The 26,446-nt window shown below is 36.2% G+C and overlaps 2 protein-coding genes across 3 annotated transcripts in view; one reads left to right on the top strand and one right to left on the bottom strand.

Moving 5' to 3' along the window:
- The first annotated feature begins 173 nt into the window (after positions 1-173).
- Positions 174-7,798, top strand: slim (scruin like at the midline). The gene is made up of 2 exons (XM_019060864.2): positions 174-1,257; positions 2,705-7,798. Exons 1-2 carry the CDS (start codon positions 511-513, stop codon positions 3,209-3,211), a joined length of 1,254 nt encoding a protein of 417 aa, XP_018916409.2. The 5' UTR covers positions 174-510; the 3' UTR covers positions 3,212-7,798.
- Positions 7,799-8,675: 877 nt separating this feature from the next.
- The window catches only part of LOC109043605 (3-hydroxy-3-methylglutaryl-coenzyme A reductase), an 89,861-nt gene continuing 72,090 nt past the window's right edge, over positions 8,676-26,446 (bottom strand). For both annotated transcript variants that reach the window (XM_072301560.1, XM_072301561.1), the window contains exons 5-16: positions 23,968-24,158; positions 23,021-23,127; positions 22,299-22,450; positions 21,421-21,534; positions 20,315-20,427; positions 17,328-17,659; positions 16,508-16,702; positions 15,539-15,780; positions 14,587-14,871; positions 13,684-13,888; positions 12,776-12,950; positions 8,676-11,628 (exon numbers count right to left, since the gene is read on the bottom strand). In XM_072301560.1, the coding sequence (XP_072157661.1) occupies positions 11,387-11,628; positions 12,776-12,950; positions 13,684-13,888; positions 14,587-14,871; positions 15,539-15,780; positions 16,508-16,702; positions 17,328-17,659; positions 20,315-20,427; positions 21,421-21,534; positions 22,299-22,450; positions 23,021-23,127; positions 23,968-24,158 (2,353 nt within the window). In that variant the 3' untranslated portion in view covers positions 8,676-11,386. The remainder of the gene's footprint in view (positions 11,629-12,775; positions 12,951-13,683; positions 13,889-14,586; positions 14,872-15,538; positions 15,781-16,507; positions 16,703-17,327; positions 17,660-20,314; positions 20,428-21,420; positions 21,535-22,298; positions 22,451-23,020; positions 23,128-23,967; positions 24,159-26,446) is intronic.

Below are 26,446 nucleotides of genomic sequence, written 5' to 3'. Positions count from 1 at the left end.
CAAGGTTTTCTCACCCACGTGATCAAATGGATTTAATCTAAACACAACTTACAATTCCATTTTTATATTTCGCGCTATGGCGTCTCTGTATCTGATTGGGCAGTCTTAGACGATTTGAGCGCTCCAAGCGAGTACGTTCGGTACTGCATGCTTGTGTTGTTTTGTTTTGATTTTGTTTTGCTTTTGAGGTTATAACATTTCCTTGCGTATGCGTATGTAACACGAAGCCAAATCGAAATTAGCTTTTTTTTCTCCTCATGCATCAGTAATTTTCCACAGAAATGTGAATTTTTTGTGATAAAATCTATAAGTGTAGACATCAGTGATCGGTGGAAGTAGTCTCTAGTGAGCAACTCCATGAAGAAATAATGTCTGTAAGTGTGTGAACGAAAGTAGGTTGCTGAGTACATACTTGCTCATCCTGGAAATGGATTTCTAATTTTTTCTCAGTCTCCAAATTAACATTTTTCTGGTGAATCCAGTTATTCACCCTCGACGCTGTAACTGCCTATGGGCTCTGTTTTTGATAGAAGCTATAGTACTGTCAACTGCAACTCCGTAATGCCAGAAACTGATACCAAGAATTTAAGTGAAGAAATTGGTGTGAAAATACTTTCTTATTCACAGCATAGTTGGGATTCAGAGTGTGCCCCCCTACCGCGCAGTGGTCATCGAGTGGCCTGTGATGATAAGTATCTTTACTCGTTTGGAGGTTATAACCCCAATATAGGAACAAACGTTCACCCTGAATGGACTCCGGATCGACCGCTTTTCAGAGAGTTGTGGAGGTACAATATCCTCACTCATCGATGGAAGAAGTTGCCAGTTCAAAACATTCCCAGGATATTGGCATCTAGCTCTGTGGTTCTTAGTGGCACTGTGCTGTTCGTTTTTGGAGGAACGGGAGCCCCCTTCGGCGAAGAATGTAGTAGGGACTTGTATGTATGTAATCTTGCCCAAAAAGATGAGGAACTATCATTTCAAGTTGTCCCAACAACTGGTGACCTACCAGAACCATTGTACGGACAGGGAGTTCTATTGGACCAGAATTACCTCTACACTGTTGGTGGAACCAGTGGCTACATTTTCAGCAATGAAATATATCGACTAGACCTAGGAACTCAAGTGTGGGAGCATTTGAAAGTGCAGAACCCTCAGTCTGCTCCAGATGCTCGCTACCGGCATGAACTAGCCCTTTACAAAGGAGAAATCTACATGTTTGGTGGAGGTGTAAATGATTCAGCATTTGATTTAAAGGTAACATGCATTACATTCTCAGAAAAAAGTTCATTGTATGTTGAGATTGGAGCGAAATTTTGTCCACACCAAATCTGGATTCAATTAGCATAGACACAAGTGGTCCGTGAAGTTTCGTAGTGTGTAACCTCCTCAAAGAAATGATGTCTACAAGTGTGAGTGAAAGTAGATTGTGAAGTCCCTATTCTTAGAATAAGTTCCTGTATTTCTCATCAGTTCCTGAATCATTCTATATGTGAATCCGAGTTAGGTGCAAATAATCTGGCAATTACTAAAATTGGTGTGGCAACACTGACTGGACGCTCTGGCCTCAGAATTCTGTACCTGATAAGGTAGATCAATCGTCAAATTATTCGACCAATTGACGATTGTATGCTGGGATTTTTTAGCCAACGTGCGTTGATAATTCAGCATTAAGCTGAAAATTGTGCTTGTGTGTGAGCTTTTTCCCTCGATATTGAGATTTTCTGCTTAATACTGAATTTTTAACGCACGTTGGGTAAAAAATTGCAACATACTGTCTTATGACCCGTGCGTCCACCGCAATCAGATAGTGTAATTGACGATTGATCAGATGTTGCTGATTGACCAAATAATTTCCGAATAATTTTTTTCCAACTCAGATTTGAATGTAACAAATTTTTTTGAGCCTATCAGAGTTTGAATCTTATCTTAACATACAATGAGCTACTTACTTCTGTCAAGGTTTTTTCAGTTCTCACGGAGTTACCGAGTGAGTCAGTGTTCAGGAGCCTAGAAGTTTGAGCCCAACCTCATTTTATTTGACTTTCCGCCAAAAAACTTCCATGTTTCAGCTCCAGATGTAACACAGAAGCATAGTTCGAGATGTTCCTATGAAAGGCAATGCTCTTTCCTTTCTCTATTCTGTCTTGCTTGCGGCACTAAAACTCGCCAGAACCCTTTTTTTCATCATTTGGTTTTAAATGTTTTGCTTGTTTCTCTCCCTTTTGAGTGCACCATTCTTTAGATCCAAAAACAGTACCTAATTCAGATCATAAGTAAATATGCCTCTTAGAATATTTCTACAAAATGAGAGAAAAATGAACAGCAAGATTCATGTCATGCTAGCGCCATGGCCATATTATCCGTCGTTCTTTGAAAACATGTTTTTATAACTGTGAGTGTTCGTTGGAAATTTAAAATCTACCAATTTTAAATTGAAATTCTTCATATGGAAAAATTCTCTGTCAGGAGTTCTAAGCAAATCGATGTTCAAGAAATCAAGTTTTGGCATGAGAATATGTTTTTATCTTATCTGCTTTTGCTAGTGGGATTTTTGTTCAAGATAAAGGAGACAGTAAAATATTAATCCATTGAGGGTCTGCTGACTGCAGTATGGATAATTAATCAAATTAATGAAGTACAGCTCCCCCAAATGTTGAATTCCTATCATTGGAACAGAAGTAAAACAATATTTTTGTTTCAGAAAATTCCCGTGTTCAATCCTAACAAAAGAGAATGGAGGACCATTACAACATTTCCATGCAAGAAAGGGTATCCGGAAAGGAGGAAAAGTCACAGTCTAGTCCAGGTACCGAGTCAACCTAACCTTATTATCATTTGTGGAGGAAACCATGGCCTTGAACAGCATCAGGATACATGGATGTTCAACATTAAAAGTAGACACTGGCACTGCTTACCATTATGTTCGTTAACGTTCGGTCTACATTTTCACGACTCGGCCATCACTCCTAGTGGTAAAATGATAACCTTCGGAGGAATCAAGTCCAGAATCAGGTCAAGACGGGAGGAGGAACGCATCAATGATGTGTACAGTGCATGGGTCTGTATACCTCCATTGTCTGAATTGTGTCTTGAGATTTTAGTGGAAGCTGTACCCAGCTTGAAATCTTTGTCCTTAGATAGTTTGAAAGAAATGGGTCTGCCAGAGAAATTTCTGAGGCGATTTATAGATAATGAAAATACTTGCTGACGAATATTCCCAAACCTTGCCCACAAATACAAACTTCTCTTGTGTGATGTGATAGCAACGCTCATTGGATACAAGTTTGACCCTGTTTTATTTCATCAATTTTCCCACAAACGTGCTCCATCAGGGATGCCTTTTAAATATCTTGTGAGTTCTCTTTTCTCTGCAGAATTTATCGGTATCAACTAAGTAAAAGATTTCTGCAATTATTTACACCAAGGAAAAATAGCTCAAAATTCACTTGAAAATGAAAACAGAATTCTGTATCATTGATCCATTTTATTTTTGTTTGTTGTTATTAATTCAAAATTGAATTTCAATAATTTTTGTTAAATCATTGGAAGCACAATATCATCTAAAAATCTGATCGTTTTCTTTTAATACTGTGAAGGAGACCAACCTGCACCAAGCATTAAATTTTTAATTTGAATTTTTATCCTGACAGTCAGCAAGAGGGAACATGATATATCAATCATGGTGTATTATTTTAATAATTTCTTTTTAATGAGAACAAGCATAACATCTCAACATTTGTATTCATGTTGCGTAATTATTTTGTTATGGTGAGCTTAAGGTGATTCGATTGACGCCATATTTTGTGTCAGAACGGCATGCGATATATCGCATCAATCGGCTCCATTTTTTAGCTAATCGTCATTTTTCTCGAATTTTGAGATCGCTATTCTGTTGTCAGGAGACTAAAGCACTCACTTACCAATTTTAACAAAGAAATTCAACGTAATAAAGGCGTGGTTTTTTTAGAGAGTAAATATCGCATTTGAGTGCAGTTTCGATATCAGTATCGAATGCGATGTTTTCTCTCTGAAAAACCACTCCTTTATTACATTGAATTTCTTTGTTAAAATTGGTAAGTGAGCGCTTTAGTCTCCTGACAACAGAATTGCGATCTCAAAATTGGAGAAAAATGACGAGTAGCTGAAAAAATGGAGCCAATTGATGCGATATATCGCATGCCGTTCTGACACAAAATATGGCGTCCATCGAATCACCTTAAATAGTAAGTGACTGATTTTGATGAGGAAGTTGGTACTATCTGTTGATCTCCTCAATTTCAGTATACTAATAATTTCCTTTTAGAAAGTAAAAATATCAGTATCAAAAACAGAATTATTTTTATCGGCCTATTCATTGTACACAAGATCTCTGTTGCAATAAAGTTATCGCAAGGTCAAACATTTAATTTCTGCACGCACATAATATATAACAGGCAATGGGAATCAGATCCAGCTCTCTGATCTCAGTAAAAATTGAGTAGAAAACGATGTCTAAATGTATACATAACTCAGCAGAGGTCAATAATCTTCCAAGCCCTCCAAGAAATGCTATATTGGGGCTCAGTTGCCTACCAAAAAAGTGATGACTTTTTTTTGTTGTAAATTACGAGAGACCCAGAATCAGAAAGGCTTGTTTATCAGATAGTAGGATACTGTATGTATTGAATTCACAATTTAATGGCACAAAATCACTGTTTTGCGGGAATCTAATTTTCTCTTTGTGTCCTCCAGTTTTTTTAAAAAGAAATGTGAAGCAAAAGCTCTTTGATGTTTGTGAAATTGAGTGTGAGTCAGAAAAAAGCTATAGATTTTCCCATTGATTGATTCTCTACTCATACCTAAAAAGTATTCTCCCAATGTAAAAATCATGACGGTGAAAGCTGGACTTATCAATATCATTTAATAAGTTCACCGAGTTGGACTTGAAGCAATGTACAGTGTCGAATCATTCCAAAGATTATATGTAATAGAAAAACCCTGATTATATCGATAATAACTAGTTTTTAATCATAGATACTGAATCTTCTCAACATTTGTGCATCACATACTATTTTTCAATGTTGTCATTACTGCAGGAACGCGCATTTCTTCTCTGTGTAAAGAATAATCTATAATTTCAAGCAATAGCACAAGTTTGTCTCCTTTGATGAAGTATAATGGAAGTGGAGACTTCGAATCACCACATACATGATAAGCGTCCCTGCAGTTTCACCGTCAAAATGTTTCTTGTTCATATTGATTTCTTCCTTTGATATAGAATTTAGGATGAAGTGAAGGTTTCCCTTCTCTTCTCATGATCTTTGAAATTTCAATGTTTTTTTCACTTAGTTGCACTGCCACTTCTATTTAAGCAAGGCTCTACACAGATGCCTACAAAATTCTGAGAAGATTGGAGAACAATATAGTCTCTCCAAAAAGCCAGCCAGATGAAAATTTATAGTGCGAAACATCATATGTAATCATCTCTCGGAAAAGGGACGTATGAGGAAGCCCAATGGGAGGGGGAGGGGGACCTTAGTACTGGAAAACTCCAAATTGAGGTATTTGACAACATTTTGGCATACAAACTAAACTTTTCACCCGGATTTATTAACATCCCTCCTTAAAAAAGACCCTGCATGTGAGACCAAAGAATTAGGTGATAGCTAAATTTTGTTATTTTATTTGAGGTTCTTGACATCCTCAAGAAAAATGAGCGTTTATAATACGAACTTTTTTGTGCCAATGTCAAGAAAAGCAGGGCTGGAAAGTGATTTTGTTGGCATTCTTACCCTCGTTTTCTTATGGTGATGTAAGACTGTTGCCATGTGTGTGCGGACGCAGCGCTACTGTTATCATTCATTGTATCAAATCGTAAAAAAATTACCCTGCATCAAATCCCTCGGTTTTCTATAAGTATCTAAACGGTTCTTCTCCTCTGCAGACTAAGGTCCTTTTTCCAATTGGCAGCCTCGAATTTTCAAGGGATTATCATGAACTGGTTAATAATAGCCAGTAATTATTCCTTTCACTGCCGTGCTTTAAAGGGCTCAATCAGAATTTAAAGCATAGCAAAGTCTATTTGAAAAATAATATCCTCTCCTTCTATTTACTTTAATGGAATAAAGTCCAAGTGTGATAAACTTAAGTGTTTTTCCTACAATTTATGTAATGCCGGAGGATATTTAGTCGCACTTGAATCTGTGAGAATCGTAACGCACCAACTCGAACCGCTCAAATTTCATTAAAGCTGCTTAATTTTCATCAAAACCATTGAAAATGACGCATTTATGTCAACCTGGGCCTTTGAAACATCCAAAAGTAATTTTCCGTTATGGCCAAGCCAAAAGGCTTTTTCTTAGATCAACCTCTTCAACTACTGCGCAGTTTTTTGTGTCTCTTGAACATTCTCATTTTTCGGAGTTGGAGCATTTTCATTTGCACTGATTCACTTATCCTTCGGATAGACTTTAATTGCTTTATTTGGTGGGAATCCAATTGCAACCCAAGTAGCACAGATTGGAATAAATTGCAATTGCAAAATAAAATTATTGCTATTACACCGGAGCGTTGTGTATGTTGCCTATATATTGATCGAAAAGACGCGGCTCAGGTCTTGTCTTCACTTGCTGTTTCACGGGATTTGTCCCCGGAAATAGCCCTTTTACGAAGTTACTTTACACAGTACCAAGTACAGTCCTTGTACCCCTAAGACCAACTGAGAAAGGAAGAAGAAGTGGAAGGGAATTGCGCGATATATTCTTAGTTATTCCATTGTTCGTGTTTTCTTAGTCAAAATAATGTGTCTAATTGTCAATCGTGTCCAATTATTATTTTAATCCCGGTTAAATACTCACTTTTTACTTGCTCATCTTTCTGCACCATCTTGTCGCAGGATGGTACGAGCTCCATCCTGTAGAAACAATAACTGGGAAAAATCTCAGAAGTTTCGTCCTTTTCCAACTTGGGACGAATCCCATGAAAACGTCCAGTGGAGACAAGGTCTTATTGAAATAAGTTGCCGTATTTCTCTGAACTGCAAAATATCTGTCTTCCCAATACATGGAGCTTATTTTACTGATCGTCTAAAGTTGGCATTTTTATTGATCAAATCATGTAACAATATTACAATTTCATGGTTAAGTTGCAACTTTATTGCATTAATTTGCAAACTTCTTACAATATTTCCATTGCACTTTGTTACTTGGAAACTGTTACTAGAAGGTTAAAGTATTGATAGGTCTTGTCAATTACTAATCAGTATTCAATCGATCATTAATAGTTCGTATTCAACATGTGAAAAGTACACCTATTATCAGTGCAATGAATTAAAAATTACTAGACAAAGAGAGGCATTTTTTTCATGGGAATATCTCTTCACGGTACCTCTAAGACAATGTGCTAGGGGCGCCTCTAGTGATAGTTCAGAACTGTCAGTTTTTCTGCTTTCCATTATGTTCTTTTTTGTAGTCTATTTGTGTACTTGTCAAACCCATGGATTTTGCTCGAAAACTAACTAACATTTTATTGTGAAGTTAAAACTTCAAATTCTGCGCACACAGTGAATCTTTACAATTATCTGGCCAATGCATACGTTAACATAAATTAAATTAGCCGTGACTTGCCATTTCGTTCGGCCTAATTAATTTTTCTTCAATTTACAATTCCTTCGTTACGCATAATTACGTATTTTATCAACATTACAAGGTACCTAATTCAAAAAATATATTTCTTGTCTGTTAATTTTAGTTTATAATCTTTATGGACATCTTCTCTTTTATAATTTTCAAATATTAAATGTTTGATTTATGTTCAAGCCTCTTTGGTTTTTATTTGATCAATCCTATATATGTAGTACTCTCAACACATTGCCTGCCGACGGTTTTTTATTTATTCATCCCCATCCTGTGCGAAAAATATAACAAGGAAAGTCAAAATTTTGTAAAAAACTTGAAAAAAAAGGGGGAAAAGTCAAGTACAACTGAAGACAAAAATGTTTTGCATTGTTGCAACAAAAAAAAATGTTTCACAGCAAGGCATTTGTTGTCACTTTCCCAATATTGGCCTCTTGGGTCTTACGTAGTTCCGTATAAGTATCAGAATGCAATGTGACAGGCAATTTGTTCAAGTGCACTTTTATTTTGAACCAGTTGAATAAATTCTGAGTGAGTTTATTTATTGTATTACGATAACCCAATATTTTTTCTAAACCAATCTTAACAAGAGATAATTTACCAAAAAGATCTCACACTCTCTATCCAAGTTGTGTAATGAGTTGATAGCAGAAGCTATTTTTTGTCTATTGATGATTGTTGAGCAAGTTGCTGAGCTTTTATTGGCCCAATGCCGAGTGATGAATTTCAAATAAAGAAGTTTCCAAGTTGAGTTGTTGCAAAATATGTTCAGTTTGCTAAACTAAATCTAAGTGTTATCTAAAAACAAAAAACTTTTACACTAGAGGAAAAATAATGTAGGGGCAGGGTCTTTCAAATATATAAATGGCCAAAAGGCGACACCACGCATATTCTTTTCAATGCTTCCTATCACAACTGCCAGTGTCGAGATGGCTTGAGACTCCTAAGAGGTTTGAGCCAAATAAACAAAGAGAAAAAAAAATCATTTTTCTTTTTCTTTGAGATGAAAATAGAAACTTGATTTGAGGACATGAATTTATAAAAAATTAACAAACCAAAAATTAGAAACGTAAAGTGTAATTTTTTAAAGTCAAATCGATTCTTAAAAATATTTAACATTACCTATACAGTAACACTTATGATTTACGTCCTTGGGTGAAGTCGATGATCACAGGCTATACTTAAGCACAACGTATCAAAGTAAGACAGTCTAAAAAGTAAAGGGAACCAATCAAAGTATGAAAAATGCCTATTTCTAGGAAATTTTCGATTCCAAATTTAAGGGTAAGCACTTGCACATATTTACATTAAAATACAGTGTAGAGAGGAAATTGCGGTAGTACCCTCACACCATTCCTGCATTTCAAGGATTGGAAAAAGTTTAATTGGGCGGAGGGAGGGGGGCAACACTTACATCCTTTTGAAGGTTTTCCTCAAGCAAAAGCTTAAAGACGCTTTTTTCAGAGATTGCAATCCATTTTGATAGTACAGGTAACAAGGTCAATAAATCGTTGAATTCATAATTCCTCAATTTGGTCGTTCCACTCCTAGTTACCTTAATTTTATTAAATGAGTTTACACAGCGAGACAATAGAGAGGAATCGAGCAAATTGAAGATGTGTCAAAATGAATGCACTGATAATAGTATTTCAATTTCCTTTTATTTTCCGTTTCATCAAATCAGAATATTTCATGTGTAACATTATTGGTGGTCTGACTGGACCACTGACTTTCTACGGATAGTTGCAATAATACACTATCAAAAGCGAGAATCATTTAATTTAAGAGCGAAGTATCAGTGGATAAGTGCCCTAGGTGAAAATGAATTATTTTAGACCATCAATAGTCTGTCAAAACATAAATTATTCTTGCATTTTTGAACTCTATCTAAGTAACTTGTATAAAATTAAGATCATTAAAAATGTATAATAAATAAATGAAATAAATAAAATGTACCTTGAACAATAACAATAAAGAAAACTATTCATTCCTGAAATTAGATAGTTTGATCGTCAGTTTTCCTGACAAGTTTCAATGATGATGATGAAAAAAAAGGTAACTTCTTACAGTTAAGATTGAATAAATTAATCTTTTCAATTGTCACTGAGGAGCTTATTACTTAATGAGATTCATTGATGAGGGTAATTTAAATCTGAATTATCAGACGGCACATGCGTATGACTATGAAGACTCTAATGACAAAACAACGCAGATATTTCGTAAGTGCTGGACTACTGTGAGTCAAAATAGATGCGAGGTGGCCCAAGCTGTTCTTACCTCTGTGCCTCAGCGATGCAATTTTTATGGCTGTCTCTGTGGAGTGGATGCCATTTTGAACAAATGACTATTCTACACAACCCACCTATTCATTAAACCTTACATAGAAATAGACCGTAAGGAGTTTCTACCTTATCATTTCTAGTTTTGTCACTTGAAAATTTCCACAGTGGTCCACCACTCATGAAGAATGCGTTGTCATGTTTGAGGTGGAGTTGCTTTAGCTTTTAAACTACAGCATACTCATTGCATTAAAAGAGGTATAGAATTGTTGGGGATGTACGTGATACATCACAAAATCTAAGCAGGTTTTACTACATATTTATCAGTGGAAAAAATTACACAACACAGAGTGAAATAACATCATCAAGATACTTAGATTTTTAAAGACTTTTCTGCCGAGCTTCCACTGATATGAGATTTTAAAAATAACATGTTTTTAAATAATTGTTAAGGAATGCTAAAAACAAAGAAAGTACCAAATTGAGTAAAAAAAATGAAATCACTGAATTTCAAAACTCAAAACTTTCCTGACTTATTTCTTGATCTGTGCGTTGTTTTGGAGGGTCTATTATCCTCCCTCTTTAGCAGTAATAACGCGACAGTCGCGGGTCCTTCAAAAGAAAAGATGAAGAAATAAGTGAGGAAAGTCTAAGTTTTCAAGTTTGGCTATTTCTGTTTTGTTTAACCTATTTTGGTTCATTTTTACAAACAAAAAGAAGGGAGATTTGATCCATTGCACTTTTGAGAGTTTTTAACAAAGACGGATGAAAAGCTGCAAAAAAGATGAAATGCCCTAATACTACAGAATTAAGTAAAAACACTTATTGCAGATCAATATTGCAGACGATCATAATCTGAAGCAATTAAGATCATAATACTACCACAAGAGAGTGCAGGAAAAATTTATCCTGTCACATTTCTTCTGCAAGCATATTCCCTGCTTGAACAATCTTATTTCCTCTTTTGGTTTTTTTCTTAAATCTAGAGACCCTCTTATGCATGCCTTTTTCGTCATATTGACAGCATATTCCAAAAAATTTGAATGGCACGTTGTGTATTTGTACAAATTGTACACATACTGGTGATAACTCAGCAGTAATACTTGATGCTTCCTTTTCATAAAGCTAGTTTTGGTAAAAGTTTTTCTGTATGCAGTTTTAAGGCTAACAGCATTGCTATCATGTTGTTTTAATAAACATGATAAGTTGTACATATCTTAATATGTAGCACAACAAGTATACTATGTATGTTACCTTAATAAGATTTCTGAAAACACACATTTTCTTCTTTTGCGACAACATAATCTAAAAAGTTTTGCCATGCACATGTCATAAATTTTTACAAAAGTAACAGAATGCTAGTTTGATACAGCCATTACATGGGCGACAGAAAATGCACACACAAAAAGGGTCAAACTATCCATTTATTTTGGGCACGAATGTCAGTCATTTTGTAGTTTCAGAGAGGAAGGTGACCCTTTATGCTGAGTGTCACGACATCCTTGCCTCGTTAACTGTGTTGTCTATCCTCAGCGTTGACAGAGTTTTACAGACTGCTTCATTCCTTGAAGGGCTATTCAGTGAAGCAGACGATCTATTGTGCGTAAGATGACTTTGAACGAGATGTCCTGATGCCAGAGCGGACATGAGGGATAGCTCTCCTGCCAGGACTGTGCCACAAACAACTCTGGCTAAACGACTGGCATTTTCACCAGGATTTTCTAGGTTTGGACCTGTTCAAAATGAGGAAAATTTAGAGGTTAAAACAGACGAATTTTCAAAATTGACCGAAAAAGGGATGGACACATGTGAGAGGCCATCAGCATACAGTGAAACTCCAAAACCGTGTATCTCGGTTTGCGACGATGAGGACATTTCGTCATACTTCATTTTTTACATGGAAAACAACTCAACACCAATTCTTAAAACTTTCGTGAATTTTCTTCCCAGTGCGAGACAAGTTCTAAAACAACTTCGAGGAATGATGTTGATTTGTTCTCCTTTAAAAAAAAATGGAGCGGTGATTTTAAACACTGCACACGAAATACGTGGTTTGAGAGTTTCCTGTCTATACTTTATTTCAGAACTTTGTCTCTTGAGACAAGAATTTTTGTGTTAATTTGCACTTGCACTAGATAAAATTTTGAAACATCAAGAAAAATCTAAAAGTCGATAAATTCTCATCCAAACGAGATTTGACTTCGAATCAAACGAATTTTGAACTTTTTTCTGTGTTGTGTCTGAAAAAACTTAGGATTCGTTTTAAAATAAATTTTGGACACAATTATACAGAAGGAAACTTTAAAATGCACATTTAAATTAAATTTCAACAGTGGAACAGTATGGCAATTTAGTGACATGGTATGGTTTGCAAAGAATTGATTAATCTGCCATTTAAACCTAAGGAATAGGATCAATTATCAGGGTGTGTTAGCAACAAACGACTTAATAATCGATTCTTTATTGTAGCTTCAAATGGAAAACTATCAATAGGACGTATTTCTATCAAACGGAACTAAGGGCCAATTTGAGTTCCTTTTCAGGAATTTAGAATCCTGGATAGCGCGTTCTGTCAAACGGACCTAAGCGCGATGGAAAAGCATTGCGAGTATAGGATGGAATAAGCCGGACGCCCGATTCTGCCGCCAATCCAAGCCCCCCTCTACCTTCCTCACCCTATGGCGCTTAGGTCGGTTTGATAGAAATATGTCCAATAGTCGATGGTTCATGCCTCACTCATGGCGTTTTTACGGTTCATGACCCTTTTTCTAAACCAAAATTATAAATCTAGAGGGACTGATTATAGAGTAAGTGAATTTGACACACAGTCCAAAAATCTAGAATCATGATGTGAAAAGTAAATTATGTATGGGTACTTGCCTTTTACTTTTAGAAGCTGTAAACAGGCAGCTTGTGGTGAGAGGACGGTGCCACCGCCGATGGTTCCAATTTCAATGGATGGCATTGTGCAGGACACATACAAGTCTTGACCACCTTCTCCCCAAGGTTCCATCAAAGTCATACAGTTACTACTTGATACATTCTGCGCAGGATCCTGCAAAAACAGAGACATTCAGCCATAACACTACGATTGAAATGATTTTATTGACTTTGTGAGTGACAGCTAAAGGAAAAGTTTCAGAACCAAACATAAATGGCTTCATTGAAGAAAAATAACAAAAATGGCTCGCAATTATACGCATCCATGATTGTAAAAAAAATATATATTTAGGTGCTATATTGCTGTTTCTTCATGTTTGGTATGAGCTTCTTTTAAATTTTGAGACTTTAAGGAGATCATTTGGCAAAACCTTCCTAATTTGTGAGTATTTTTTAATATAAAGGAAAAAAGTGTTTGAAATGAAATTTTTTAATTCATCACTGTTATTGAAGTCAATTTAATCCAATAATTCCTACTCTGCAAAATTGCTGAGTGCAGTTGTGGTTGCGATACTTTCTCAAATACGTATGCTCTCAAGAATTTGGTGAAGAGGAGTAAATGTGACATTCTAATTTCCTTTGCCTTTCTTGATGAATTCAGAAATTCTGCATTTTCTAGGTAAAATTAAAAATTTTGCAGCAATGAGCTAATGACTAGAGTTTCAGAACCTCTTTCTTGAAAAATATAAATGTATATCTTTGTTCCCATGGTATGACAAAACAAACTTTTTAAGAAAAAAGAACTACTCTTTGCTACCAATAGTGAACTCAAAAAGTTCATATCGAATTCGAAGAATAGGTTTCATCTTTAAGCAGAAGTTCTAATCAAAAATCATCTGAAAATTTACCTGGCCTGTGGCGATGAATATAGCTGTCACTATATTGGCCGCATGAGCATTGAACCCACCAATACTGCCAGCAATAGCAGAGCCAATTAAGTTTTTGCTAACATTAACATCGACCAGAGCATGCACAGACGTTTTCAGAACCGAAGTGACGACAGATCCTGGTACAATGGCTTCACAGACAACTGATTTTCCTCGACCCTCAATCCTAGAATCCAGAAAAGAACAATCTTAACAAGCTGAGAAATTTTCAATTTACCTTCTGTAAAAGATTCAAGAGTTAATTTTGGAGGAAATATATTGCCAGAAGCTTACGAATCTATTTTCGCTTAAGTTCATGTGTAGTTGAACCTTTTCCTTGTAGTTTCTAATGGAAACTTTTGAGCTGATCAATCCATTGACTTAGAATTTAACTGAGAATTATACGTGCTGCAGGTAGCACAAATCGACACACCACTAAAAAAAAAAAACTTCAGACTAATCTACTCATATTACCATCTCCAAGAGAAAGGACCTTAATGTTGAAAAAGTAAAAATTGATCTCTGTCAAGAGGAATATTTGTCCAACACTTCAGTGAGGCATCAAATCAAAAGTAATATTGGTTGAAGTTTGCAGTTTGAAAAGAGGAAGTTTTGAAGAAAAGCTTTCAAAGTTTTCATTTGTGATTTCCACAGCCCAAAATTGCTGGATGAAAATGCAATTTTACACTCTCGAAATGCACACACGCAAAAAAATAAATAAATAAATAAAAATACACAGAAAATGCCACCCACATAATAGTTTTTAGAGTAATAGAATTTAGACTTTAATAGAATAATAAAATACAATTTTCTCTGCTGAGTAAAGTCTCTTTTCTTGAGGATGGTCGAATACTAGAATGGAAATTAGAAAATATTGGTAATTACCAATTGACAGCAGCAGGTTTTTTGTCAGAGCAAAAGTTACCGCTGAGGCTGAGAATTTCCATCTCTGGAAACTGCTGTTTTACAAATTTAAGTGAGAATTCCGTGCCCTTTGATAGCATGTTCATTCCCATGGCATCACCGGTTGTTGCAACAAATCTGATGAACAAATATCTTCCAGCGATTCGGACATGTATTTTAGTGAGACGGGCAAAACGGCTGCTGGAGTTGAAACTGGCTTTCATCCCTTCGAAATTTATTGGATCCATCATCCATGACATAGCTTCGCTGTAAAATAAAGGAACACTTGGTGAGATGGATGGCATTGATGATAAGAATCAAAATTTTGAATCAACTCATCTTTTTCAGATTGACACACACTTTTTGGATCTAGGTCTTTTGTGAAAAAGGAAACACAAGTTGGGCTTGAGTGTCGACAAAAAGTGACGTTATAAAATGACCTATTGCACTTCAAAGGGAAGTTTCTAAAATATTAAAGATCCTCAGTTCACTTTCTTCCGTCTGAGATCAGATCATTTGTTTTGAAGTGCACGTCCGCAGATTGTATCTCCATGAGAATAAAACTGACAAACCCTCTATTATTTAACAGCTTTGCATATTTTTTTTATACTCATCATTCGTTTTGATAGGAGTTAAAGGAAACTTTTAAAAAGTTTGATAAGAAAATCAGAGTTTTCATAAGAGGTAACTAACCAATTTTTTGACTGAAGCATAGTTTCCACTTGTCAAAAAAAATAAGAAGAAAAAGAAACACAATTGAAGCAGTCGATTTTTTAAAATTTTACTTTCTGATGAGTACGCTGATAGGTTTCCAGTTTTCTCTGACAGTTTAGAATGCAAATCACAATTCTAATGAAAACCCTGCCATTTAAACTGAGCATGTACAAACTTCTGAATCTTGTTTTATTCATTGAAGTTCTTGCTACTGACTAACCTTGCTTTCGTGATGGAAGGAAAACGTACTACAGGGCCTCTGGTCATACCATCTGCAACGACTCTGCTCCGAACTCCACACTGGGCTAGAGCCCGACTACCACGGTTTGTGCTTGCAACCAAGCATCCTTCTGTCGTTGCCAGAGGAACGTAGACCATTTCTCCATCCAGTAAAAGAGGACCAGCTATGCCCACAGGTACTGGCATGACACCAACAATGTTTTCACAGCAGGCGCCAAGGACCTACAAACAAGAGAGAAATTCATAAAATATTTGTCATACTATTAATACTATGAGTATGGTTGATGGACCACTGGATACAGTGCAAATATCAGCATTATGAAATACGCTCCCTCACCAAAATTTCATGAAAAACACGATTCGTGCTACAAAAATTGAATGCATTGCCCGAAAAAGGGGACATAGGCAAAAACCTAGCTTTCAGTAAATTGCATTTGAAAGTTTACTTTGTTTCTACAGACACGCAAGTGATGAAATCGCGCAACCTAAGGTCAATTCCAAAGTTAAATATGTTAGAGTCTGAAATAGTCACAACCTATAAACGACAATGTGAACACAAGTTCCTGAAATTGCAAAAAATGCGAGGGGACAAACGTGTATGTCTTCTTTTTCCAGCAGTGTCTTGAATTTTTGAAAGTATCGAGTAACCATTATAAATGAATATTATAGTTCACTGAGAAATGCAATTTGTTTGATACAGATATATGTTTTGGTTTTCTCATACGAATTTTTCTCTTGGGTAAAAAAGGGAAAAAATTTACAACAAGGATACTTGTGTCTTTTTGAAAAATACAAAGCGACCTTAGATCTTTGCAAATTGATTCTGTAATTGACACTTGTATGATTGCGACTTACTAAGTTCAAACTGGCTGGGGATGAAGTTCGACCAGCTCTTGGTCTGAAAATAATTAATCGGTGGTAAACACCCATAGGAAAACAATGAACTTACTTTGCTGTAATCATAATTTTTGTACGGTAAGTCTTGAAATAGATCTGGTCTTTTGGTTGAGAGGGCAAGGCTTTGCCTCCTGATACCAACACCTCGTTCAGGATCCTTGACAGCTTTTTCGATTTGGTAGGCTGGGATCACTCCTTCATTCACCAGGTTGCAGACCTCTGTATCGCTCAATTCACTGGCAGATGCCTTTTGTTTTCGCAGCGAGAAAAGAGAAAAAATACACATATTAAGGAAATTATAAAATTAAAAGTTTCAGGTTGGAAAGCATTTAACTTTAAATTATTAGAAAAATACGATTGTTAGGGTTACTACAGAATTTATAAAATGAAATTCTCTGACATATTTTGGTAAAATTCCCTGATGACTGGGGATAAACAAGATGGTTAAAAAGAAATGATTGAGATATTTTCTGACAAAGTTTGTTGTTCGAAACGTCAAACCCATTCTAGAAAGCAAACAAAGGTGAGGGTGACTTAACAGCTTTTCGTTGATTTTTTCTAATTTCCTGACTTTCGGAACAAAATTTCCACTTAGATTATTTTTCTGTAAATTACAGTGGCCTCTGCCAAGTGCTGCTTTTATATTCCTTCACTTCCTAGGAATTTTCTGACTTTTCAAGGCTGCTGAAAAGTCTCTAACTTTCAAGGTTTTGCAGACCACCAGTAATCCTGGAGTAATATAATAATATGGCTGTCAAATATTATTAGGCATGCAAAGTTTTTCTTCGTCCTAAGTACTGGCCAAAATCAAAATATTTGAAAAGGTGAGTGTTGGAAACTTGATAAGGACTAAATTCCTTCATTTTACTTACCGTTCCTCGGTAGATTGCCTTGCATTCTTCAACTGACCGTGTAGGACATTCTGCAAAATCACTGCAATCGTTTGTACCCGTCTGCACAATTTTATTGGCAAGTTCAACAACTCCAATGCTATCCTTCATACAATAATCAGTCTGACTGCTTTTTTCGCTGAGATGTAGTTCTAAAAACTCCCTGACAGCTGAGTCTGAAAGTTCTGACTTGGGATCTGTCTCGTCTGAGGTGACTTCTATCCAATCTGTGGAACTGGCATATTCACTTCCCAGTAAACTTGGTGTGAATTTATTTATGAGTGCCGCATCTAGAGACATTGTACTAAGTGGTGCTGCAATTTGGAAATCATGAAAGAGGATTAGATTGACTCAGGAGTTTGTAATAAAGGTAAAAAGAAGGGAAATAGAAAATACACACTCAATAAGAATCAAGAGAGGGTTAAAAAACTAGGAAAAAGAGAGATCGAACTGAACTAAATCCTGATCAATTGTCAACAAATGAATGAGGGGAAAAGTATGGAAAGTCTTTCAAGTTGTATTTTGATATATGATACATAGGTATAAAGTTCTGCAAAATTCAACAAAAATTTTGGATTCTACAGAGAAATACGTTCTCTGTTGCTAAAATTGAGCTTTAGCTTTTTCGTAAATGTGCAGATTCCAAATCAAACTTGCAAAAAAAAATGGGAAGGCAGTGAAAATTGGGAAGGCCAGCTTGCAAATCTTAAAAATCGAGTATTATGCAAAGAATCGTAATGAAATTGACGTGTTTCCTGTAAAGTTGTGGTGAAATTTTCAATTTTTTGAAAAATTCTGCCAGTATGCAAATAAAGGATAAAAAAAGGTAATAGCTTGGAAAGAGCCTTGCACAAAAAGGGCTAAAATTCGCCCGTTTTCGGGCCCTCGAAATTGGGGTCGGTGTGAGGTATTTTTTCATCTATAGGGTGACCCTTTACACATAATAAAATTTCAGATTGAGTATACGCACCGTTTTTGAGATATGGGGGGGCAAAGTCCCCGATTTTTACTCATATTTGCAGGTATTTTATAGTCGAACTTCGGCTGCTACAAGGTACCGGATGTAGATATTGAAGCGCGGTTTGCGGTGATTTGTCAAGCTATTTCTGGATTATTTTTTCACATCTTTTACAAACCCGCAAATGGTTTTTCGGGGGGGGGGGGGGGGAGCTTTATTCATATTATCATGACCGTTCGTATACGTCTTACTGGCATTAATTGCTTCGTTCTCGACTCCTCTCCACGCCGTAATCATGATGGTATTTTCTGTTAGGAATCTTTCTTCTTCTTTATATTTGACCAATTCTAATGTTGTCTCCCCCTTTCTCCCTTTTTAACCTCCCCCCCCCCCAATTCTAAACACTCCCTCTCAAGTGTATATTCCTGTGCGGCAGATATGAAGGTGTTATTTGTGGGGAATTATTTTCTGTCTTTATGGTTGATAAACTTTGACCCCACCTATTTCCTCCTTCCCCCCTTTACCCCTGTTTCACCCCCCCCCCATTTCCACCGTACCTTACTCGAAGTTGTCTGCTCCCTCTGCAGCAGAAATGAGGATGTTTCCGGTAACTATTACACTATCCGATAACTATTATACTCTCACAAAAAAAAGTATTCAAGCATGTAAAAAAGAGAAAAGAGGGGGGGGGCAGTGGAAAGAGGGAATAAGGTAGGAAATATGAACTAGTGAGGGGGGATGGGAAAGAGAAAAAAGGGTGGGGGGTGTCTCCCTTGTATTGAGTTTAAAAAAGTAAAAAATTCTTCGCTGGAAACATCCTCATTTCTGCTGCGGAGGGAGCAGACAACTTCGAGTAAGGTACGGTGGAAATTGGGGGGGGGGTGAAACAGGGGTAAAGGGGGGAAGGAGGAAATAGGTGGGGTCAAAGTTTATGAACCATAAAGACAGAAAAATAATTCCCCACAAATAACACCTTCATATCTGCCGCACAGGAATATACACTTGAGAGGGAGTGTTTAGAATTGGGGGGGGGGGAGGTTAAAAAGGGAGAAAGGGGGAGACAACATTAGAATTGGTCAAATATAAAGAAGAAGAAAGATTCCTAACAGAAAATACCATCATGATTACGGCGTGGAGAGGAGTCGAGAACGAAGCAATTAATGCCAGTAAGACGTATACGAACGGTCATGATAATATGAATAAAGCTCCCCCCCCCCCCCCCGAAAAACCATTTGCGGGTTTGTAAAAGATGTGAAAAAATAATCCAGAAATAGCTTGACAAATCACCGCAAACCGCGCTTCAATATCTACATCCGGTACCTTGTAGCAGCCGAAGTTCGACTATAAAATACCTGCAAATATGAGTAAAAATCGGGGACTTTGCCCCCCCATATCTCAAAAACGGTGCGTATACTCAATCTGAAATTTTATTATGTGTAAAGGGTCACCCTATAGATGAAAAAAAACCTCACACCGACCCCAATTTCGAGGGCCCAAAAACGGGCGAATTTGTGCATGGCTCTTTTCGGAAAAATTGCGTTTTTAAATTGGGAGGGCCGATTCGGAAAACAGGAAGGATAAAAAGTTTCTGCAGCCCTACTTTTTTGTTTACAAATTCAAAGATAAAGTAAGTACAATTTCTTTCTCTAGAAGGAGAATAATGAGAATAATAAATCAATAAATCACCGCCCAGGGATGGTAATTTACAGTAAAACTGCAGGAATGCATCTTTTCTTTGCAGTGTTTTGAAATCTATACTCTCCTTTCATTCCATCAAAAGATAACAAACTGGCCCTAGCTTGAAATTTTAACAAAATAGATTAACCAAGAGCAAAAAATTCAGTGAAGTTTTCAAGAAATGACATGAGGTATTTTTCTTTTTACAACATTGCAAGAAGTCTGCAATGTTGCACTTTTCAGCAGTTTCACCATTGAAAGCTCTCTTACGTTAAATTTTTGACTGAAGAAGGTAACGGTAAATATTCTTCAAAGAATAGAATTAAAATTATACCTGAAAGAGAAGATTCTGTGGTCATGGGATCACTATCCTGAAAATTGAATTTGATGGTCAAGGCAAGGATGAGTATGAGAATTAGAATACTGTCAATGCTAGGGAGCAACCATCTGAAACAAAAAATAAGTAGATAAAATAAAACTATAGAATGTTGGATCCTAACATGCTTAATTTGTAGCGAACCAACAAAACAGCATGAGAAATATGTCATCCACTGATTCCCTCCATAACCTTTTCCAAATTTTTTCTTCAGCAGTTTTGCAGGTTGGCAAAATGTCACCTACAGATATAGGAGTTTTCTTGGAAAATTTGAAACCACTTCATGCGAATTTTTTCTTTACTTCATTCATTCGTGTGACAGATTAGCGGAATTTTTCGGTTTTTGAATTTATTCATATTTATGAAAAATGTGGAGTCAATGTGAGCTTGCATGGCTCAAAATTTTCGACATGTAATGATTCGATTATAGAATATAATATGCAACATAAGAGATCCAAAGAAGCTGTTCAGGAAGCAGCTCGAGTTAAAATCGAATAAATTGATAAGATAATAAAATCAAATAAATTTAGTAATTTGAGGCTATTTACAGTCAGATGTTGGAAGAACTAAACAAATGTCCTATTTTGATGAAACTAAAGACCATACAAACAAATATTCATGATGAGAATAATTTTCATCAAAGAGTCATAACCAAGAAAGGCTATTTCAGCCATCAAATTATTGTGACAATTAAATCGGTCAGTTACAAAAGGGCTCAAGAGAAAAACTGTAAAGAAAGTCTAATCAGACCCGTTCTGAATCTTTGAGTTCAGAGAAATGCTCATGTGTAAAGAAGGCGATAAATTTGCGCAGAATTTAATTAAATTTAATTAAATTAAATTTAATTTGATTTGAGCAGAGTAAGAAGAAAAAACAAAGTGGTGCTTGCGCCCTTTTGTAAATGACTGATTCAATTAGTCGCGAATTAGACACGAAGGACTTCTTTATTATAGACATTCATCTTTTCAAAAGTAGTTCCAGGCAGGAGATTGATAAAATTACAGTTCTTCACTAAGAAGAAAGAGGAGGAGAAGAAAAAATCAAGAAGTTGTAATCAAACTTACTTCATGAGATGCTCTTGTGATAGAACTGCATCCAAGGGGTCAGTGCTGTTGTTTATACTTCCCATGATTTTTTCCGCATCAGTCTCACTGTTTACATCTTGCAATGACCAACGACTGAAAAGAAAGGGTAGACCATTGGAGGATAGTAGATTAAATTGTTAAAGACGTTTAACCAATCATGATAGCTAGGTCAGCAGAAGTAAAAGCACAAAATATAGTTCACTTGGAATTGTAACACTGAGTCTTTCTCTCACTTTCACTTTAATTCAAAACTTTGATATTCATAAATGGTATTTTGGAACATGTAGAAATTCCATTGCAAATAAAATAGATGAAACAATCTCGAGTAATCTTGACTTTGCACAAAATTTGTTGGTAAAACACTACTTTTAATTTTCAACACCTTAAATATTTTTTGACTTAGGTGTTACGTGACGATGAGTTGAATTCAGAAATACTGAGAGAACCTAGAGTTTGAAAATGAAGATTGTGTACCTACATGCGATCATTATGGTTGCAGCACTCATGACCTCAGAAAAGGCGGAACAAAAAAATATTCATTTTCGGAATAACCTCCGTTGCAGAGGTGAGGAACATTATAAAAGAAGCAACAATGGATCTTATCAGTTACATCTCTGCAACGAACACTGCTTTCGGTATTTTTACACTCTCCAGGAGCTATTTTAGGTTGTTATTGCTTCACTGTTGTCCACTTCGCACCTAAAAATAGCACTCTGTTTTGAGGGGAAAACTATGAATAAATAAACGCATATATTCCTAGCAAAAAAAATTCCCTAACATAGGCTGATGCTCAGGATTAGAGTCTTAAATTGTTTTAAAGCTGTACTAGAACTTATCAGGTTCCTGGATTTTCTCACCTGTGCGCATGAACAACGACCAAGCCAGCTGACATGATAACTTTCACTCGTTGAACGACTGGGTTTTGTTTCTGATCTTCCAAGTGTAATGCTTTCATTAACAATGATTTCTCAGAACTAGGTATTCTGCTTCCAGGACCGCATCTCAGTAACTGATAAAAGAGGAAAATGAAATATTAAGAAATGAAGTTAAGGGGGATGAAAAGTATGAAATTATTGGTTTTGTAGAGAGTTGCTTAAAAAATTAGGATCATTGATTGAGGCTCTCCAAATATACAGCTTGCCACTCTGAAACATGGTATAAAGCAAATGTTTTTTCTTCTGTGTTGACCCTAATGTTTTCTGTCCAAAACTAAATTTGGTGAAAAAATGTTTGTTACTTGTTGTAACTCTTGATTTTCTAATTTCCAGCTATTCAGAGCCATCCCTTAAACTAAATTTTTGCAATGATTCACTTTTTTCATGAAACTCAAATTTTTAGTTTCAATTTCCACTGAGGCATAAAAGACATCGACCTAAGTCGGCATTTCCGAAAAAAGTTAAAGTCGTTTTGGCACAATCCTTCGGAGAGTTTTGATTTTTTCAAAAAAATGGACTCAAACAATTGATGAGGTACCTAAAAAATGGAATAAAAATTGATGAGAAGTAAAATGTACAATATCAGATGAGATATTACAGAAATATTGTGTCTCAGTATTACACTTAAGCTTCAAATAACATACCTCCAATATTAAAGACAAAACTGCAGGATAAAACGTCATGAATACGGCATAGTGTACAACTACTGACAGGCAGGCAAAACAACACAAAACTTCTAGCCTTCTGACTCCTGTATTGCAAAAATATAACAAAAATAAAGTCAGAAAATGCACCTTTCATAAATGTATTATTCATTTATTTATTTATTTATATACATATATTTTTTTTAAAATGCTCCAATAGGGTCTGCACTTATCTGAATTAAGGCACATATTAAGTGAACTTTGCTAATTTCTATTTACTCTTTCCTGAGTGGACCTTTCATGACACATTTACCTGGATGAATAAGTTTTACACCTTCAAATTTGCTAATTTTCTGAGAAAGCATGTTGAAAGATGATTGACTTTCATCTACCGAATATTTTTTTTTTTTTTTACAAACTATCTAAAATTATTGCGAAAGAATAACTTGTGTTATTTTCATACGTTCCATAGATTTGATTTGATTTTGTGTCAACAGTTCATATCCTACTGTCTTCAGTTTTAAATTTACTGCCTCTATGACTGGTTTCTTTGGTTGTTTACGTCATTCAATCAGAATAATCAGAATTTTTTACCTCGTCCTAGTATATACGATTATACATATCTTTCATCCCAAGTTGTAATTAATTTTTCAATATTTGATGCAATGCAATGTGACGAATAAAAAGACCATCATATCGGTGAAAGAGTGTCTTGCCCTTAATGATCAATTGTTGGGTAAGACAAAATTAGTTACAAGTTCTGCCGAGACGTGCTAATTCCAACATGAAACTTAGCAAGCCTTTAAGTCTGCGTCTAGCCTGGCCTGATTTATCAATGGGAGTGAAATATGAGGGACTTTTTTTTCCTTTTACAATTTATTTGCTGAGTTTTCACTTTAACGGAATTGATTGATTCCAACGATTCTGTTCAAAAAAATTTTGCATACCTGATAAAGTTCCAACACTAATGACTAGAGTTTCAACCAGAGTATCCAGCGTAATCGTTGGGCCGAGGAGAGAAACACCACGTGCAATATTTTGCTTAACCTCTTCTCGATTAGAGGAGCTTAGTGCAAGTTGAGCTAAGGTGGTGGCTTTTGATAGATCGATCAAAAGTAAGAAGAAGAAAAGGGCGTCCCTGGAAAAAAAAGCAGAATGACATTGAATTTCAAGATTTTAAAACACGTATTGGGTTAGGTTCTTCAATTTTAAATCGTTGCGATATGAGCTCCTTCCTCGCCCTCGAAGCTTCATCGAAAAAATTAAACCTCAAAAAATCATACTGAAAAAAAGAGCATTCAGGACATACAAAAGTAGGTTTCTAATGTCTGTGATGCTCTATTTTCCAGTGTTGCTCTTTCTGAGGTTTAATTATTTTAATGAAACCTCGAGAGAAAAGAAGGGATCTCTCTGGCAAGGGTTTAAAATAAGTTTGACATTTTTTTTCAAAAAAATTAGCCCTTTACAAAATTTTAAAGTGTCAAAATGTCTGTGTGACAAAAAAAAGTGTCCGTGACAAAAAAAAAAAAACCTAAACAGACAATTTTTGTTGTTGTTAAAATTGGCCCTCACATTTGGGTATATTGCCATGAGAAGGAAAAACGCCGTCTGAGCCTACAGGCGTTGCCAAATTTCCTCTGGTAAATCACTAAATTTCAGGAAAATTTTGGAATATTTTCCCGACAATTTCTCAGATAATTTTGTTTGAAACTTGATCTAAAGTGTCTGATAATTTCAAGGAAGTATATTCATAATTTTTCTCAAAAATAAAAATGTTATCTAAGGAAATTTGGCAACTCTCGAATGTTCATACGACGTTCTTCCTTAGCACGGCAGTATAAAAGCTTGCTAAAACGCATTAAAGAGAGTACAGGTACAGGACAAGTAATAATTATTCTCTTGGAATTAATGGATGTAAAAAAAGAGCAGCACAAGTAGAAATCTCCATACTTCAGGGAAAAAGTCCAAAATTAGGTAGTTCTTCAGAAGGGGAGGAAAAAAGTTAGGAGATGGAAATTAAAAGAAGGAAACAGATTTTGAAACTATCTTATTGGTAATACATTTCGATGATATGAAGTGAATGGCACCCCTTTACACTTTGTCTTTGTGAAAAAGCCACCATGGAAAGATGAGTCTGGTTTTTTAATCTTATTATAGGGCTTATAATCTTCAGATAGGGCTATGTCTTTTCTTCTCGTATGGACATACATTCAATAATCGGGCTGCAGTGGGCTAATTATTGAAATTCTTATGTAGACACAGCGACGGAAACAGAAGAAAAAAGGGTAATAGAGCCCTCCCAATGGTGGAAGCGGGTGGTTGGAATGAACAGTAGAGGTATTAGTGGATTGCATTTTGCAAGAAGGGACCACTATCTCCAACTCCTCCAAAAAAGCGCGTATCTGCATAGGGAACCCAATCGTGTTTATGTCATTTCTCAATGGAGAATTTGCACGCAATTTTTTTATTGCTTCACCTGAAAGTGCCTAATGAGCTGAGTTCGCAATATTTTTCATAATTTTTTTCTGACATGGGAAATTGGAGAAAAATTGATTTAAAAGTGAGAAAATGCGCCGCCTTGTGACGTCATCTGGCGGCATTTCCCATTTAAACACATGTATTTTAGCAGAATCGGTTTTGTATTCTCCTCTAATAATCGCCGTTTCGGTATTAACTGCAGACCGGATTTGAAACTCCTCAAAATGCCAGTAAGGGTATCTTCGTGTTCAGTCCTCAGAGATTTCCACTTAAACAGGAAATTCATCAAATTTCAGACCCTTGCAAATTCTCCATTGAGCCAGAAATAGTGGTTCCTTATTGCAAAATGTAATCCGAGTGATAGACAAACTAACGGCAACCCACGAGGGACCCCATAGTTGGTCCATTATTTTTCCCCGCATTGTACCCCACAACAACCACCCGTTTCAACCAATAGCAGGGGCGTACTGGGACCCTTAAAGGGGCGCGGGACAGACACTTTGAGGGCGCCGCCACAGGGGAAGGGGGGTCTGGTGGGGAGTCCGGGGGTCCTCACCCGGAAAATTTTGAAAAACATAACCTTTTTAGACGCAGTTTTAAGCCATTCTGAAGAAAAAATAAATGAAAAATGGTTTCGCATATCAGAGTCACTTTACGTGGTTTTAAATGAGGAAAATTGTACCACAAGATCTCAGCATCACCTTCGGCGCACCGGCCTGCCTTGTTCCCTTACGCACTTGTCCGGAAAGGGGCGCCCTGTCTCTAAATAAGAAAGCATGCTCTCTCTTAACAAGAGGGCGCCCTCTCACATCTTCATTGTCGCATGATTATTATTTTTTTTTTCCATTTTCTGAAAGCAGTAGGGCGTCAGGCGTCAGGGCGCCTGGGCGGGAGGGCGCACCGGGACATGTGCCGGTGGGCCAGTACGCCCCTGACCAATAGGATCGC

This window comes from Bemisia tabaci, chromosome 6 (assembly GCF_918797505.1).
Source record: "Bemisia tabaci chromosome 6, PGI_BMITA_v3".
In the NCBI taxonomy this organism is placed as follows: Eukaryota; Metazoa; Arthropoda; class Insecta; order Hemiptera; family Aleyrodidae; genus Bemisia; species Bemisia tabaci.
Note: the sequence above shows the minus strand (reverse complement) of the source record. Positions and strands in the feature narration are given on the sequence as shown.